The 19,779-nt window shown below is 39.1% G+C and overlaps 1 protein-coding gene across 1 annotated transcript; it reads right to left on the bottom strand.

The window, feature by feature from the left end:
- Positions 1 to 5,596: 5,596 nt before the first annotated feature.
- On the bottom strand, positions 5,597 to 6,288 carry LOC125588398 (secreted RxLR effector protein 161-like). The gene is made up of 2 exons (XM_048759722.1): positions 5,793 to 6,288; positions 5,597 to 5,607 (listed from the first exon to the last, which is right to left on the bottom strand). Exons 1-2 carry the CDS (start codon positions 6,286 to 6,288, stop codon positions 5,597 to 5,599), a joined length of 507 nt encoding a protein of 168 aa, XP_048615679.1.
- Between the last annotated feature and the right edge of the window lie 13,491 nt (positions 6,289 to 19,779).

Here is a 19,779-nt window from a genome sequence, read left to right as displayed (position 1 = left end):
TCTTCCTCGGAATTCCGTCGGAATATTCCGAGGGAATTCCGAGGAACTAGTGTTTGGGGTTTCAAAACATCAATTTTTTTGCTGTATTTCATTTCTTATACAATTGTAATGCATACTATTGAGGATTCTTTGTATAGATGATCATAAACCATGAAATAACAAATTTCAAAATGAATTGAAAGTATTCTCTTTACCGTTCATTAAAGTGTATAAGTGTTTCTCTTACGTTGTGGGGATTCCCTCGGAATATTCCGACGGAGTTGAAAGTATTCCCTTATCTTCCTCGGAATTCCGTCAGAATATTCCCAAAAAAAAAAAAAAAAAAGTCGATGCTAGTCTGTTTCCGAGTCATCATCACCAGATGAATCTGAATCTGGATCTTGGTGAAGCTCTCCAATCACTAGTTCATCCTCTACGTGAATGACGGCTTCCTCTCCGAAGTCGGTTAAATCGACTATAAGGCCAACTCCGGCTAAATCTTCTGCTGCACTTAAGTTGACGGATGTGCTTGGTTGTAGTGGGTCTTCCAGCTCAGAACTTCCCTGAACTCGGTCTCTCGGGTTGAGTCTTGTAACAGTAACCTATGGATCATCTCTGTTCCTTACCCGGGGGTACTTGATATAACAAACCTGTAACATTTAAAAAATTATTAGTAAAATTATAAATTAATACACATGATGATGAATCATTCTAAATAATTAACATTTAATTACCTGATCGGCCTCAGAAGCAAGAATGAAAGGATCATAATATTGCAGCTTTCGCCTCGAATTTACTGATGTAACACCAAATGCATCTGTTCTCACACCTCGATCTAGAGTGTTGTCGTGCCAATCACAATAGAAAACAGTACAGCGCAATCCAACCATGCCCAAATACTTGATTTCCAAAATCTCATGTATATGTCCGTAGTATACATCATCTCACGATGCAGAACAAACGCCAGCATCATAAGTCGTACTCGAACGTCTCCTCTTTTTAGTTGTGAATGCATATCCTCGAGTACAAAATCTCGGATATGACTTCAAAACAAATTTTGCTCCAACGACCATCTCGCGTATCCAATCATCAAATGTTTCACCTCTGTCCAAACCAGCAGACACCTATATATCAATAAATGTGAATTAGTATAAATATGTGATAAATGATATTTTAATTTGTTTAAAGCACTCACATAAGTAAACATCCATCCAGAAAATTCTCTCTGCTTCATTTCTTCTAGTTCGTCCTCTGTGGCGTATCTATATTCGAACCTCTTTTCTGCCATGAAAATTCTGTACATATGATGACAATAATGTAATTAATTAAAATTTAAATTTCAACTTTTTAAAATAACAATTTGTAAGCTTATTTATTTACCTCTCATATTGAAGAACATCTTCGCAGTTGGTGAGCAAATATGTTTGCAAATTACTGCGCTCCTGCTCAGTAAGTCGACGGTCCTTTGGTTTTCCGCTAAGTCGTCCAACGTCTGTGAAAATGTCTGGAACCGTAACATGATATGTTGCCCGTTCGCCTTTATCATCATGCCGAGCAGGTCTTCTGTTTTTGGTCTGAACTTCTGCTGGAAAGTTGTACTCGGCAAAGTTTGAAGTTTCTTCATTGATCATCTGTGCGACTATAGAACCTTCCACCCTACTTAAATTTTTCACCATCTTCTTCAAATGGAACCGCTCATACATATACATCCATCTATAATGCACATGACCACCAAGTTCCAATTCTCTTGCCAAGTGAATAACAAGATGCTCCATAACATCAAAAAATGAGGGAGGAAATATCTTCTCAAGGTTGCACTGAATCACGGCTATGTTAGTCTTCAAATTTTCAATACCTTCAAGAGTCACTGATCTCGTGCATAAATCGCGGAAGAAACCACTTATCCCTGCAATTGCTTCATGAACATTTCGGGGTAATAGTTCCTTGAAGGCAAACGGAAGGAGGCGCTGCATCATTACATGGCAATCGTGGCTTTTCAAGCCAGTAAACTTTCCTTCCTTTCTATCGATACAGTTTCGCAAATTAGATGCGTAACCGTCTGGAAATTCTACATCGTTTGAAATCCAATCAAAGAACGCATCTTTTCCCTCTGCATCAAGTCGGTATATGGGAAAAGGAGCCCTACCATTCTCATCAACATGAAGTTCTGAACGAGCACATATATCGACTAAATCCAGTCTTGACTTCAAATTATCCTTTGTTTTACCTTGATCATTAAGGATCGTGTTCATGAGATTGTCAAAAAAGTTCTTCTCAATATGCATGACATCTAAATTATGCCTTAGCAGATGATCCTCCCAGTATGGCAGATCCCAGAAAATACTTTTTTTGTGCCAATTATGTAGGTCTCCAACAGCATCTACCGGAAAACGCTCATGTCCACCGACGTCTGGCGTCCTTTCTGCACCAAAATCTCTTAGTTGTGTCTTCAAATCTTTCCCACAAATTTCCGGAGGTGGACTGTTAAACACCCTCTTGTTCTTCGTAAACAAATTCCTACTCCTACGATATGGATGATCAGGTGGTACGAATCTCCTGTGACAGTCAAACCAACACGTTTTCCTTCCGTGTTTTAGTTGGAAAGCATCAGTGTTATCTTGACAATATGGACATTATAGCCTTCCATGCGTTGTCCATCCAGATAACATACCATATGCTGGAAAATCACTTATTGTCCACATTAGTACTGCCCGCATTTGAAAGTTTTCTTTACACGAAACATCGTATGTTTCAGCACCTTGAGCCCATAGTTGTTGCAACTCATATATTAGTGGCTGAAGAAACACATCAAGTGATCTCTTAGGATGCTCTGGTCCGGGAACGAGAATCGAGAGAAACAAAAACTCTCGTCGCAAGCACAAGTTTGGGTGTAGGTTGTATGGTGTAAGAATGACTGGCCATAGAGAATACTGTCTTTCACTCTTGCCAAACGGGCTGAAACCATCAGTACATAATCCAAGGTAGACATTTCTTCTCTCATACGCAAACTCGGGATACTTTGATTGGAAATGCTTCCACGCTTTTGCATCTGAAGGATGTCTGATCTCACCATCTGTTGAGTGCTACGCATGCCATCTCATTGGTTGCGCTGTGCGTTCAGACAGATACAACCTCTGCAACCTTTCCGTCAAAGGCAAATACCACATCCTTTTATATGGCACTGGAACTCTTCCACTCGTATCTTTATAACGAGGCTTTCCACAAAATTTGCATGTAACCCGCTGTTCATCCGCCCTCCAATAAATCATGCAGTTGTCGCTGCATACATCTATTACCTGATACGATAAACCAAGACCAGCTACGAGTTTCTGAACCTCGTAGTATGAACCAGGAGCTACATTATCCTCGGGTAGAATACCTTTTACAAAATCAGCAATCGCATCCACACAGTCTTCAGCCAAATTATAATATGTTTTAATGCCCATCAATCTTGTAGCAGATGATAAAGCTGAATTACCATCTCTGCAACTTTCGTACAATGGTTGCTTTCCAACATCCAACATATCATAAAACCTCCTAGCTTGTGCATTGGGTAAATCTTCCCCTCTAAAATGATCATTTACCATCTCCTCAGTACCTACACCATAATCTACATCCGTTCTAATTGGTTCTTCTAATCTAACCACTGGATGAGGTTCGCTAGTACTACCATGTTCATAATCAGTTTCCCCATGATGATACCAAATTTTGTAACTTCGTGTAAACCCACTCAAATATAGATGAGTCCAAACATCCCACTCTTTAATAACCTTTCTATTTTTACAATTAGAGCAAGGACATCTTAACATACCTATTTTTGCTTCCGGTTGTCGGTGAACTAACCCCATGAATTCGGTTATACCTCGTTGGTATTCTTCCGTAAGCAATCTCGTGTTCGGATCCAAATGAGGTCGATCGATCCAAGAACGAAAATAATTTGAAGAAGACATGTTTTTTATGAATCAAATTCGTGTGTAAATAGAGTAAGAGGGAGGATGAAGATATGGTGTGAATGAAGAGGAAGAGGAGTGCTTGTATTTATAGTTGAAATCCTGCCGACAGACCGAGGAAATTCCGACGGAATTCCGACGCCAACGGCTAGTTCGTCGTAATTTCCTAGGAATTTTTAAAATTCCCCAATGGCTAGTTCGTCGTAATCTCCAACGGCTAGTTCGTCGTAATCTCCAACGGCTATAATATGTCCTCGGAATTCATCGGTTTTTTCCGAGGAATACATTTTTCCTCGGTATTTCATAAGAATATTCCGACGGATTGATATTTCCTCGGAATTCCGTCGGTATATTCCGAGGAAATTCCGAGGAAACCAAATTTTGGGTTTCCTCGGAATATCCTTGGAAATTCCTCGGGAAATTCCGAGGATTTCATTTTCCGTCGGAATGTCTGTCAGAATACCGCTGTTTTCTTGTAGTGATTTCGAGACCTAGACAACATTACCATCAACATCGACCTCTGACTTAGTCTCTTTTGTTCATCAACCTTTACTTAGCTTATCTTGTATTCAATCATTCCTCGTAAACATTTAGTGTTTTGATCTATTTTTCAATTTGAATCATTCCTCGTAAACATTTAGTATATTTTTTTTTGTCAGCTATAAAAGTCCATTTTTTTTGAATTTGAATCTGATTACATCGTTTTGTTCTCGTGATACTGTTATCCACTACATACATTCACTACTAAATACCTAGTGTAGGTTTTAGGATCCACATTTTGGTGCTGTTTGTAGGGAGGAGAAACAAAAAGTATCCTCACTAAGAATCTGATTTAAAGTGTTAATTTATTTCTTCACCAAGACCTAATTTAAATTTGCATTAATTCAATCCTAACATGTTTCTAAAGAAAGTAGAAGCACTAACCTTGATCTATGCTTGGATGCAATCCCACCAATTGATGTTCTCCTCTTTAACCTTCTCCTTCTGGTGATTTCCTTGATGGACAAGAAATCCCAAACCTTCTTTAATCTCTTGTTGATAATCAGTATTATTATTATGTGTTTTGAAAGACTCTCGTTTTCTTACGTACGTATAAGACAATGCACACGAGGCTTTTGTATCAGTTGAAGGGTTGTGTGTTGCAACACAACTCTTCGTAATTATAATAACCGTAACACAACGTACATTGATATATATTATATACCATTATTTAATGTATATAACATATATGCATATAATCATGAGATTAAAGACATTTATAAATATAATGTAAAGTAGAAGGGTTATCAATACACCCGGATTCTAACTCTTTAATCGAAACCGATCCATCACGGTATCGTCTTTTATTTTAGAATCTAAAAACATTAATATGAACTTGAACTTTATATTAAACCAATAGATAGATAGGTCATATAAAATATAAAATATTCTTGTATTCTCCCACTTGACCTTTGTGTTGACTTAAGGGTTCAATAACTTTAACGTGCACTTTTATATCAAGTTCACTTGATCTTTACTAAAATTAAAACTGATCGAATCATGGCGGTTGTATGTCATTTAATCGGCATAGTCCCTTCGATGTACCACAAACCAATTCTAACTTTATATTATCCTTACATGAGAAGAACCTTTATTTCTCAAACCAACTATATTATTTCTCAAACCAACTATATGTTATCTACAAACCATAAGTGTATACATATACTTTAATGATAACATAATTAATAAATCAGAAACATAACTTTATGTGAATTCTCAGTGTCAAATACATAATGAGCATCCCATAACTAAAATTGCAAGTGTCAAATACATAATGAGCATCCCATAAATAAAATAGCAAATTCTTATCTATAGTACATATACGCTCTACATGGCCATTGAACGCCTTGGGTGTTAAACCTTTAGTTAGCGGATCCGCTACCATCATGTCCGTCCTTATGTACTTCAACTCCTTGTGCTTAGCACCCTTCGAGTACTTGTCGTTCTTTGAAAAGAAGACAGCTGCAGAATTATCGCAGTAAATTCTTAGCGGCTTGGCTATAGTGTCGACAATCTGAAGCCTTGAGATAAAGTTCTGCAGCCATAGTGCATGAATTGTGTCCTCAAAGAATGCCACAAATTCAGCCTCCATAGTGGAAGTAGCAATGACAGACTGCTTTCCACTCTTCCATGATATTGCTCCCCCAGTTAATAGGAACAAGTAGCCAAACGTCGATTTTCTGCTATCAACGCATCCGACATAGTCTGAATCTAAATATCCTATGACTTCCAACTGATCAGATCTCTTATATGTAAGCATGTGCTCTTTGGTGCCTTGCAAGTACCTGAGAACCTTCTTTGCAGCTTTCCAGTGGTCCATTCCAGGATTACTTTGATATAAACCCAACATTCGGATATACCATGAATTTGACCCATTTTCATCCATGGTATATAAATATTTTACAATCTATATATTATATATTCTATCCTATTAGGTATGTTTTCAGGCTCATGAGTATCTTGGAGTAAAGTGATGATTATGGAGCATTTAGAAGCTTAAAAGAGATTTCATCCGAGCTGAACATTAGAGGTCGATACGAAGAAGAAACAATCGTTCAATGCACATCCAGTGCCGTCGATCGATACAGAAAAGAAGCCTCGACGATTGCAGATTATGATTGATCGATGTACATCATGTACCATCGATCAATGTCGAGACGCGAGATGCGCGACTTGGTTCCAGCTGACTTTAAACCCAAGGCTTCACGAAATTACAAGATTACCCCTGACGAGTTTTTAAACTAATAGTTATATACTTGCCTACGTGTTAGGAGGCAAGGGAGCTTTTGGCCACCATTATATTCTTATTTTCAGCAGAGAGTTTTAGGAGAGAAAATCATAGAGAGATTTGTGATTGGAACTCCATTGATTCATCCATTCTATTCTATGTAGTTTTTATCTATATTTTGTGTCATGAATTGATTAGCTATGTCTGAGTAGTTCACTTGTTAGATTCAGGGTTCAAATAGATTAGAGGGATTAGCCCCAACTATAGATTTGCTAAGTTGTGACATTCATTGATTGATTGTTCATTAATGCTTGTTTTAGCCTTGCTAACTAAAACATGAACCTAGGAATTAGCATGAGTCAATCATCCTTGACCATCATGCCCTGAATCTAATCTGTCATGCTAGGACTGCAAGAGAGATGCTAACCGCTGATCTAGGAGACTAGTGAGCATTATCAACCTGCGCCTAGGGCTTATCTAGAAGCATAGATCGATATTGTCTTCTGACAATCAATCAATATTGCGAAAGGTGTATCGATCGATATCCCTATAGGATCATCGATTGACACTTTCTTGTGATCAAAAGACGACAGTTGAGATCCAAGATCTAGTTAGTTAACCAGTGAAACATTGCCATCCCTGATCACTGTGATTAAGGAGTTGAGCTCTAATATATCATACATGCAAATGTTAGGCATCTATAGGATTATAATCTCCAACCCCTGAATAGAAACCCTGCATCTAATATCTTCCAATAAGTTACACCCCCAATCATCTTGTTAGTCGTGCAATAGACTTGCTCAATTAGGATGGCTATTTACTTTTAAAACCATAAAATAACAAACACTTAGAATTAATAATTTGACTAGATTCAATAGGTTCTCTAGCTCATTGTGGATTCGATCTCTAAGTACTGCAACTAAACCTCTTATTTGAGAGAGCAATTCACTCCTTAGGGGAATTTGAGTGGTATCAAATTTGGCGTCGTTGCCGGGGAGCTTTTATCGCCATTAGATTTAGTGTTATTAATTCTTATTCTTTTCTCTACCCCCATTCTGACACATATTTTTTTCTTGTCTTTTCAAGTGCATGCCCAGCAGTACCAGAAGCAACAAGGACAAACACCAGCTATTCTTAGAAGATCCTGCTCACTTGGAACGAACGATCCGCAAAGACCAACGTTCCACATTGCTCCACACAACAGCTTTCACGTCGACCGATTCTCACACCCAACCGTCGACTGACACCCGACCTTCATCGTCGACCGATCTACATCGTTCGACATCGATCGATATATCGATACTACACCGCGTACATCGATCGATCATTAGTCGCAAAACATGGTTGCGATTGTTATTCTCAGACAGGACGAGAATGGAAACCTGTATGACCAGGATGGTCATCTACGTAATACAACAGGTCAGAAACTAGACGCTCAGTAATCCCTGATACTGATGCCACAGGAGCTGCTCAACCTGTAGAAGAGGTTGCTCGACCAAGGGCACTGGCTGACTACAATCGTCTAGATGAGTACTATGCCAACAGATCAGCTATTCGACTTCCAGAGATTCAGAAGTAGAATTTCGAGCTGAAGCCTCAGTACTACACACTCGTGTCGCAGATACCCTACTCTGGGTTACCGCACGAGCATCCTATGGACCATCTAGAGAGGTTCGAGGATCTTATCGCTGCTATTCGTATGGATGGAGTCCTCGAGGACTACCTGTTGTGCAAGGTCTTCAAGTATTCTCTGACTGGAGAAGCGATGCACTGGCTTAAGCAGCTGCCCACATGATCTCTAACATCCTGGGCCGACATCAAGAATGCTTTCTTACAAAACTTCTTCGATGAGGCACGCGCTGAAGACTTGAGGAGCAAAATTGCTATGTTCGCGCATGAGCCTGGAGAGTCTTTTAAAGATGCGTGGATCAGATTCAAGTTCTTCCAGCGAGACTGTCCACACCACAGATTCAATGAAGTGCAACTGATGAGAACTTTCTTTAGAGGTATTGCCTTGAGGTATCAGATGTCTCTTGATACAGCCAGCGAGGGAAACTTCAACACCAGGAATCCGGTGGAAGCTTTGAGACTGATAGAAATCTATCAAACAACAGCAGCACCAAGAACACTGACTTTGAGAGGAAGAAGTCTGTTGCATCCCTAGGGAAAGAGCAGATGGACGAAGTTAGAGCAAAGTTAGATGTGGTTCATGAGCTTCTTAGGAAGCAGGTCTGCTCAGCTGAAGGAGAAGTAGATGTAGACATGGAAGGAAAAGAAGATGTGAACTACATTAGAGGTACTAGATTTCAGAGGTCTGGAAACCAGGGTGGAAACAGAAACTTCTATGGCAATGGTCAGAGGAGTAACCAGAGTTCACAGTTCCAGAAACCTTTCAGCAACAACAACAGAGGCTATGGAAACTCATTTTACCAGAATCCACCACCACAGACTCAGGAAAGCAAGATTGAAGCAATGCTTGACAGAGTTCTGGAAGGACAACAACAACTCACTGTGGACTTCAATGGGAGGATATATTCCGCCTACAACAGTCTGAACACGAGAATTGAGACCTTAGGGACTCAGGTGAGGAAGCTTGAAATGCAAGTGGTTCAGACTGGTGACACTGTAAAAAGGCAAGAAGCCTTGGCTAGAGAGGCAAGAGTTGAGAAATCAAAACCCACATAAATGCCATCATAGATGATGATTTCTGGCAAGTGGTGAAGCATGAGAAGCTTGGAGAAGGAGACTTCGAAGTTGAAAGCTCCAAGAGTTTCGGCGGATCACTTTGGTGTCGACCGATGTCAATGGATGCACATCGCTCGACATACCATGACGAAGATCGATCGACGGATTACTCTAACCATCGATCGACGTCATCTGCTAAATCGACTGCGGAGTGTAGTGCAGTTTGGATCATGACTCATGAGGAATTCACAGAAAAATAACCTCACCCACCCTCCCCTTTCTACGTCAAAATCGATCGACGGCATGAGCCAGCAGTCGACCGAAAGACAAAGACTGATATCGATCGACCCCCCTCACCTCCCATCGATCGACGGGCACCTCTCACCTACCGAGTGCGATTACCATCTATTAATAGTTACCGAATTAAAGCACTCAGACCACCACCTAAACCTTTAGCAAACCCACCAGAACATACAGCCAACCCTTCAGACACTACACCGGAGCCTATGAAAGATGATGAGGAAACTGAAGGAAGAAGTTTAAGGAAAAGAAAGGAGAAGATTCCTAAGAACCTTAAGAGGAAAGCTAATGAGAAGGAGATGGATGGTTTCACTAAGAGAGTCCTCAGAATCCCAGCGGAGAAACCTTTTGATGAAGTTTATTACACACACCGGTTGTGGATGTTCTTCCGAGAGACTAAGGATACCGAGGAGGACATTAGGAGAATGCTTCATCATGTCAGGGAAAGGATGAAACTAAGGATCACATTGAAGAAGAAGAGTGATCCTGGGAAATTCGCAATAGCATGTGTGGTGAAGGGTATTGAATTTCCTCATGTACTTTGTGGCACAGGAGCATCAGTCAGCATACTACCTAAGGTTATGGCAGACCAACTGGGTCTAAAAATAGAGTCTTCATCAGAATCTTTCACCTTCATGGACCTTTCAAAAAGAAGCTCAGGAGGCATCATAAGAGACCTTGAGGTACAGATTGGTAATGCCCTTATCCCAGTAGATTTTCTTGTCCTGGACATCAAACTTAAGTGGAACTCTTTACTTCTGCTTGGAAGAGCTTTCCTGGCTACAGTAGGAGCTGTTTGTGACATGAACACCAACAGATTGTGTCTGACACTGATAAATCCAGACGTCCACTATGACCTAGTTCGAGTTGTGAGACAACAAGTCAACCTCGTGGAGCTTGGAAATGATCTTGGCTACATTGCAACATGCCATTGTGGAGCAGAGTACGAAACAGAGTACTCGGAATCGATCGACACTCACACTGCGTCATCAATCGATTCCAATGAGTCAGCGACGATCGATGAACACTATCCCACGTCGCTCGACGGGAAGCATCCGGTAGACCACTTCACATTACCAGATCAGTTTTATCCAGACTTTGCCTTTCAACAACCCAACAAAAAAGGACGTGATGACTATTCCATTGGCAGTTTAGCAGACAGTGGATTCCATAAAAGTTTTGTAGTAGAGACTGTAATTCCTTCATCCAATGAAGATCCTACTAAGGAGTATGATGAGGATTACTGGAAGGAAATAGCTATAGAGATTGCTATGCAGGATGAACAATATTCAAGACATTCCTTCAACAACACGTCTCCACTGTCGATCGACAAAGCTTACTCAGCATCGGTTGATACCCACCCTCATCCAGCAAAACGATCTTATACATCAATCGATACCACACCAGATACATCGATCGATAGTAGAGCCGCCGCCTTTGAAAAAGAAAAAGGAAATATTTCAATTCCAAGTAGGTTTACCAATACCTATATAAGGAGTTTTGCACCCCAGATTACTTCTCACGACACCATAGCAGAAAAGATGAATGCTCCCACAAACAAATCAGAAGGAACATCAAGGAAGAGCATTCGATCCAAAAACCCTAATTCGGCAGACAAACGTCTACCATCGATCGATACACCAGTATCAACATCGATCGATTCTCATTCTAAACCTAAACTTTCTTTATTTACTAAGAAGAATATGAGTATTGATTACGGTTTTCTAACTCCTGATGAATTTGGTATTTTCAGGGACCCAGATGGCCATGCAAGAGCTATGGATGGGAGAATTCTACAGGTATCCAGAGAGGACATAGCAAATATTCTTCAGTTGGCCAATGGACCAGACAACCTTTTTATGCAGCAACGCAGCATTCCAGACAACATCCCATCTGTTCCAGACGAACATCCAAGGGCCGACACAACAAAAATTGGCTCACACCAATCGTGCCAACCAGTAGGCCAAACATCGATCGACAAAGATGCTCTTACATCGTTCGACAGGGCACCTTCACCATCGATCGATAGACATTTCGAATGTGGACGTCGCGCTTATGACATCTATGGAGCCAGAAAGTTCAGATGGGAACAGAAGGACGAATATGGTGTCAACAGAGATGAGTCTGGATATGCAAAGAGCGTAGCTGGTGAGATGATCCCTGTTACCAAGGACAACATCAGAAAATTTTTGGAGAGAGCATCCCTATTTGAGGAGAGTCACATATGTCTTCCAGGACATGCCACTTCTTTCACACCTACAAAACTGGCACCAGCGATCTACACCAAGGATGAGATTAATGAGATGGTGACTGGTATTTGTGGAGCTCAGGAAAAACTAGGAAATGAACTCAAGACATTGGTAGATGACACTTATCAACCTTTCGACAGAGGTTACAATGAGCTTTTCAGAAGTATGGCAGAGATGAGGACAGAGATTGAGAGTATGCAACACATTGTTGAGAAAGAAGATACGACATCACCATCGATCGACGCCAACAAAGCAACATCGATCGACGTCAGGCCACAGACATCCCAGATTCCTGCAGAACCGGAAAGTTTGGCAGAAAAATGGATGAATGGGAGATCGCACACATCAACACGAAGATTAACGACGTATACAACCCTCTCAACAACAACGTGGACTGGCTAAGCACGAGAATTGATCTGCAACAGCAAGATTTGGACACCATTCGCAAGAAGGACCAACAACCAGCCACATCGATCAATATCTGCATCATCACATCGATTGACAGCAAGGTCGCAGCCATGGAAGATAGGTTACAAACATACGAGGATATGCACGACCGTTTCACCTCACCTATCATGCGATACTTGGACACCTTGTCTACACAGATGATGAATGTCCAGAGGGACATTGACACGCTTAATGATCAACATGATTTTCAGGAAGAATGTTCAACATCGATCGATATGTTCTGCATGCCATCGCTCGACGTCAAGAAACCTACAGAACATCTTCCCTACACAGCAGCATAAGTTGATCAGATCACATCAAAGCTATACACAGCTATAGACCCCATGGAGGACCGGTTTGAGAAGCGGTGTGATGACATCTACATTCCATTCGACATCAGACTCAGTGGACTGGACAGCCATGCAGAGTGGTTACAGAAGGAATTCAAAGCCATTCAGAGGCAATTCGCATCTCCACACCAGATATCAGCATCGATCGACAAAGAACGCTCTAAATCGATCGACAGTAAGGCACCAGCATCGACTGATAAACACTTGGTCGCATCAATCGATACCACGTCTACACCAGACGCCGAGCAGCTGATACAAAACAAAATGGAGTCAACGCATGAGAAACTAAATGAGCTATCAGCATACGCCTACGACAAGATATGATGGCATCAGTTCAGCATTGAAAACACCCAAGAAAAGCTACAGAACATCTCAAATGCAATACATAAGATGGATGAGAGATGGACCAGAAATGATGAGGCCACAAGAAGTTTCATTGTAGCTTGGTTCAGAATGTGCAGAGATGAGGTGGATGCTTGTTTCCCACCAAGTAGCTGTCTTTCCACCAACTAGCCACACACCTCCATAGTCAAGCTAAATGACTATAACAAAGCGCTGAGTGTGAGGCAACCCACTATTAGGTAATTTTAATTGGTTCCAGCCGACTTTAAACCCAAGGCTTCACCAAATTACAAGATTACCCCTGACGAGTTTTTAACCTAATAGTTATATACTTGCCTAAGTGTTAGGAGGCAAGGGAGCTTTTGGCCACCATTGTATTTTTATTTTCAGCAGAGAGTTTTATGAGAGAAAATCATAGAGAGATTTGTGATTGGAACTCCATTGATTCATCCATTCTATTCTATGCAGTTTTTATCTATATTTTGTGTCATGAATTGCTTAGCTATGTCTGAGTAGTTCACTTGTTAGATTCAGGGTTCAAATAGGTTAGAGGGATTAGCCCCAACTATAGATTTGATAAGTTGTGACATTCACTGATTGATTGTTAATTAATGCTTGTTTTAGCCTTGCTAACTAGAACATGAACCTAGGAATTAGCATGAGTCAAGCATCCTTGACCATCATGTCCTGAATCTAATCTGTCATGTTAGGACTGCTAGAGAGATGCTAACCGCTGATGTAGGAGACTAGTAAGCATTATCAACCTGCGCCTAGGGCTTATCTAGAAGCATAGATTGATATTGTCTTCTGACAATCGATCGATATTGTGAAAGGTGTATCGATCGATATCCCTATAGGATCATCGATCGACACTTTCTTGTGATCAAAAGACGACAGTTGAGATCCAAGATCTAGTTAGTTAACCAGTGAAACATTGCCATCGCTGATCACTGTGATTAGGGAGTTGAGCTCTAATATATCATGCATGCAACTGTTAGGCATCTATAGGATTATAATCTCCAACACCTGAATAGAAATCCTGCATCTAATATCTTCCAATAAGTTACACCCCCAATCATCTTGTTAGTCGAGCAATAGATAGTCTTGCTCAATTAGGATTGCTATTTACTTTTAAAACCATAAAACAACAAACACTTAGAATTAATAATTTGACTAGATTTAATAGGTTCCCTAGCTCCTTATGCATTCAATCCCTAAGCACTGCAACTGAACCTCTTATTTAAGAGAGTAATTCTCTCCTTAGAGTAATTTGAGTGGTATCATATTCCAACAGCAAAGTTGATATCGGGTCGAGTACATGTTTGAACATAATTCAAACTCCCAACCACCAATGCATATGGAATTATTTCCGTTTATGTACGCTCCAATTCATTCTTAGGACATTGCATACTGAACTTGTCCCCCTTCTGAATTGGAGCTATTCCTGCAGAGCATTTCTCCATTTTATATCTCTTCAAGATCTTATTGATATATCCTTTCTGAGACAAACTTAACAGTCATTGTGATCTATCTCGAAATATTTCTATCTCGATCACATAAGATGCCTCACCCATATCTTTCATTTCAAAGTTCTTGGAGAGATACTTCTTCACATCATGTAACATATCCATGTCATTCGCAGCAATCAAAATATCATCAACATATAGGACTAAAATCACAAACTTACTCCCACTGATCTTAATGTAGATACATCGATCAACGATGATCTCTACAAATCCATATGACGTGATGGTATCATTAAACTTTATATACCATTGTCGAGAAGCTTGTTTTAGTCCATATATTGACTTTCTCAGGTTACACACCAAATTTTCTTTTACTGCGACCACGAAACCTTCTGGTTGGTCCATATATACTTCCTCCTCAAGATCTCCATTTAGAAAGGCGGTTCTCACATCCATCCAGGTGAAGCTCAAGATCATAATGAGCCACCAAAGCCAAAACAATTCTAAGAGAATCCTTCTTTGAAACTGGAGAGAAGGTCTCTTTATAGTCAATGCCATCTTTCTGGGTGAAACCTTTAGCAACAAGGCGAGACTTGCGTCTTTCAGGTTTACCGCTCTAGTCGCGTTTAGTCTTATAGACCCATTTACAACCAATGGTTTTGAAACCATCGGGCAACTCTACTAAGTCTCATACATGATTATTATCCATAGATTTTATTTCTTCTTTTGAGGCATCAAACCATTCTTCAGAATTGTCACTTTCCATGGCCATTTTGAATGAGATCGGATCATCATCCATGCTCAAGTCACATTCATTTTCAATAGTGTAAACTACATAATCGTTTGAAATGACAGATCTTCTTTCTCTTCCAGATCGCCTTAAAGGTATTTGTGGTTCACTATTCTCTTCTTGAATTATGACATGTTCATCAATAGTATCTTCAGCTAGTGGGACTGGCTCATCATTATGTTGTCGTATTGTGTCATTAGAGTCTGATGCAACAATAGGAACAACTACTTCAGGTGGAACTACAGGTGAAGAAACTTCAACATAAACTTCATTAATGTCCACTTTTCGTGGTTCAGCACTCCCAGTAGTTTCACCGTTTTCAATGAACCTAGCATTACCTGCACTAACTATTCTTGTATTATTGTTAGGACAATAAAATGTGTACCCCTTTGATTTTTCAGGATAGCCAATGAAAATTCCACTGACTGTCCTAGAATCAAGTTTCTTTTCATGTGGATTATATAGTCTTAATTCTGCTGGACAACCCCATACACGTAAATGTCTTAAACTAGGTTTTCTTCCCGTCCATAGTTCATAAGGAGTCTTAGGAACCGCCTTACTAGGAACCCGGTTCAGCACATACGTTGCAGTTCTTAATGCATATATCCACAAAGAAAGGGGTAATGAGCAATTACTCAACATGCTCCTAACCATCTCTATTAAGGTACGGTTCCGCCTCTCAGCTACACCATTCTGCTGAGGAGTACCAGGCATTGTGTATTGTGCACCTATGCCCCTACTTTCAAGTAACTTTGCAAATGGACTAGGACATTGTCCACTTTCATCGAATTTTCCATAAAATTCACCACCTCTGGCAGATTTCACTATTTTAACCTATTTATCTGACTGCCTTTTCACATCGTCAATGAATACCTCTAGGACATTCACAGACTTAGACTTTTCATGCAGTAGATAGGTATATCAATACCGTGAGTATTCATCAATAAATGTGATGAAATATTTTTCGCCACTCCATGAAGGAGCATCAAAAGGGCCAAATATATCAGTGTGTAATAACTCAAGAAGCTGAGTGCTTCTTGTGGCTGGTTTCTTTAAAGTATGTTTCGTCTGCTTTCCCTTAATGCAGTCTATGCATACATCTAAGTCACTGAAGTCCAACTGAGGAAGAATTTCATTCTTTATTAACCTCTTAATTCTTTCTTTGGAAATATGACCTAATCGTTGATGCCACAAGAAAGCAGAACTTTCATTAGTTGCGCTACGCTTAGTGCCTCGACTTTCAACATTAAATAGGGATTCAGAAAATTTTGCATCAAGGTTGAACTTATAAAGTGAATCAAATAAAATACCACTATCATAAAAGTAATCATTTCGGTACAATGTGAAAACACCATGTGCAACCTTAATACTAAAACCTAACTTGTCCAACCTACTTACAGAAACAAGATTTCTAGCACACTCAGGTACATAGAGACACCCTTCAAGATCTACATGACTTCCAGTGTCCAAGATCAATCTATACGTCTCAATTCCTTCTATTTGTGCCTTCATCATGTTTCCCATGAACAAGTACTGTTCAGGTCCTCTTATGGGCTGGATCGAACTGAATCCCTGTTTAATATGAGACACATGAGTAGTAGAACCAGAATCTAATCACCAAGTATTATTAGGAACTTCAACAAGATTCAATTCATAGCAAACAAAGCTGTAATGTTTACCTTTCTTGTCGAACCAATCCTTCCTTTTAGGACAATCCTTCTTGAAGTGTCCTACTTGCTTACAAAAGAAACACTTCTTTTCCTTCTGGATTTGACTTTGAGGTCCTCACGAAGTTCTTAACATTCCTTTTGTCCTTCCTACTTGATGTTCTTTTCTGCTACTGGCACTTCCAAGACCTACGAGGTTAGCAACTTGATATTTCATCTTCCTTAATCTCCCCTCCTCTTGAATTAGCATAGCCTTTAATTCCTTGAAGTTCCATTTATCCTTAATGGTGTTGTAATTCACCTAGAACTGGCTAAATTCAAGAGGTGGAGAGTTCATGATGAATTGGACCAAGAATTGCTCATGCCCCTCCATTTCCAATGTCGTTAACTTTGCTGCCAGATTAGACATGTGTGTCAAATGATCATGGATTGGCTGAGACCAGTCAAACTTCTTTGTAGTTAGCTCATTCATGAGACTTCGTACAATTGACTTGTCAGCCAATTCCGATTGTGAACACTCCTTAATTTTCTCTATGAATTCCCTTGCTTTCTCCGTCTTAGGCATCAATGGCTTAATACTTTCCGCCATCCTCAACCTCATAAGGTTCAAGCTCAGCCTGTTAGATCGCTCCCATCTCTCATAACAAGACTTTTCAGATTCGGAGCTATCTACTGTAATAGCTGAGGGTTCCTCATCAGTTAGTATGGCGGAGTCTAAAGCCATTACACCTAGTGTAAACCGGATTTGCTCGAACCACTCACCATAGTTGAGGCCATTAAACTTTACCACAGAGTTAGCAGATGCAAACACATTTGATGAAGCTGCAAGCATTCATACATCTTTACCCCTTAGTACTTTGAGACTTTAATATATATTCAGACTAATAGAAACTTTAACACTTATATTTTAAATAACCTTTGGGCAATAATTAAATATAAATACTTTCATTGATGCTAATTATATATTCTTTAATATTAATCAAATCAACACTAGTCAAATAAATATGTTATTTTGGATATACATATTATTCACTACAGTAGAAAAATGATTAATTCTTTTTTTATTATTAATTATATTCAATGATCCACCTTTGGGTGATCTCATAGAATATAAATAATAATTTAATTGGTCATTCAAACTTTTATGTCATTTAGCATCCCTGTTCTTGATCAATTATAAACTCTATAATTTTTAATATCTATATGTCATATAACAAGGTCACTTTGGTGACTATCATATTATATACATATAAACATTAAAATATCTAAGGGAAAACAACTTAAATTGTGTTAATATTTCATAACACAATTACTTGATCATTAAAATGCAGCGGAAACATTTTTTTTTGGTTTAATTATTTATTTTAATTTAATAAAATAACAACTTTTTTAATTCAAATATGTATTTACTTTGATAGATGAATTACCATGTGCTAACAGTCATGCGTAGGCTATCAAATATTAATGAATAACAGAACGCACTCTTTCATGCATGCAATCTTACGTAACGATTCAAACATCAAATAAACTCTGATTAATTATGAATCTACTCTCATTCACGAATGATTTAATTAATAATCCAGATATTTCTTATCGCATGATGCTAAACGTTAATATTAGGAGTGCAATTCCTTTACGGTTATTACCGAAAATGTAAACCTCGTGAATTAACAATATTCCAAAATATTTAAGGAAATTCACTAATTTACTTCACGGTAACAACAGTAAAACCCAGATTTCAATTCAACAGTTTTATTAAAACAAGCATATTAACCCACACATGAACCGTCGTGACTTTTAAAAAATCAATCAATATTTAACCATGCAAAACACCTTTTACGACAACTATTGTTAACCGTATTGCATCATTAGACACTTCCATTTTCATTGTTGTCGTACTTGATCATTTAAGTTCAAAAATTCAATGCGAACGTTTCACAAGCATCACTTAACAAACAGATTCAGTCAAGGATGAATTAATCAAATCTAAGATGGCTCTGATACCACGTGTTAATTTATTTCTTCACCAAGACCTAATTTTGATTTCTCTTAATTCAATCCTAACATGTTTCTAAAGAAAGTAGAAGCACTAACCTTGATCCATGCTTGGATGCAATCCCACCAATTCCTTGACTCCTCTTTAACCTTCTCTTTTCGGTGATTTCCTTGATGAACATAGAATCTCAAACCTTCCTTAATCACTCTTGTTGATAATCAGTATTATTATTATGTGTTTTGAAAGACTCTCGTTTTCTTACGTACGTATAAGACAATGCACACGAGGCTTTTATATCAGTTAAAGAGTTGTGTGTTGCAACACAACTCTTCGTAGTTATAATAACCGTAACACAACGTACACTGATATATATTATATACCATTATTTAATGTATGTAACATATATGCATATAATCATGAGATTAAAGACATTTATAAATATAAGGTAAAATAGGAGGGTTATCAATACACCCGAATCTTATATTAGAATCTAAAAACATTAATATAAACTTGAATTTTATATTAAAACAATAGATAGATAAGTCATATAGAATATAAAATATTCTTACATTTCTAGGTTCCTGAGCATGATCATGGATCCCGCACTCGTCCCATCTGATTCTGCTGAACCACAAACAATTGACATTGATCCGACACGAGAAACGAGACACTACACATATGGACCGAACAAACCAACCAGGCCTCAACTACCGGAGGAAGTCAAACGTAACGGGTATTAGCACCCTCTAGCGCCCCTGGATCTACGATACCAGAACGTTCGGCCTAACGAG

The sequence above is a fragment of the Brassica napus genome, chromosome C6, assembly GCF_020379485.1.
Source record: "Brassica napus cultivar Da-Ae chromosome C6, Da-Ae, whole genome shotgun sequence".
Taxonomy (NCBI): domain Eukaryota; kingdom Viridiplantae; phylum Streptophyta; class Magnoliopsida; order Brassicales; family Brassicaceae; genus Brassica; species Brassica napus.
Note: the sequence above shows the minus strand (reverse complement) of the source record. Positions and strands in the feature narration are given on the sequence as shown.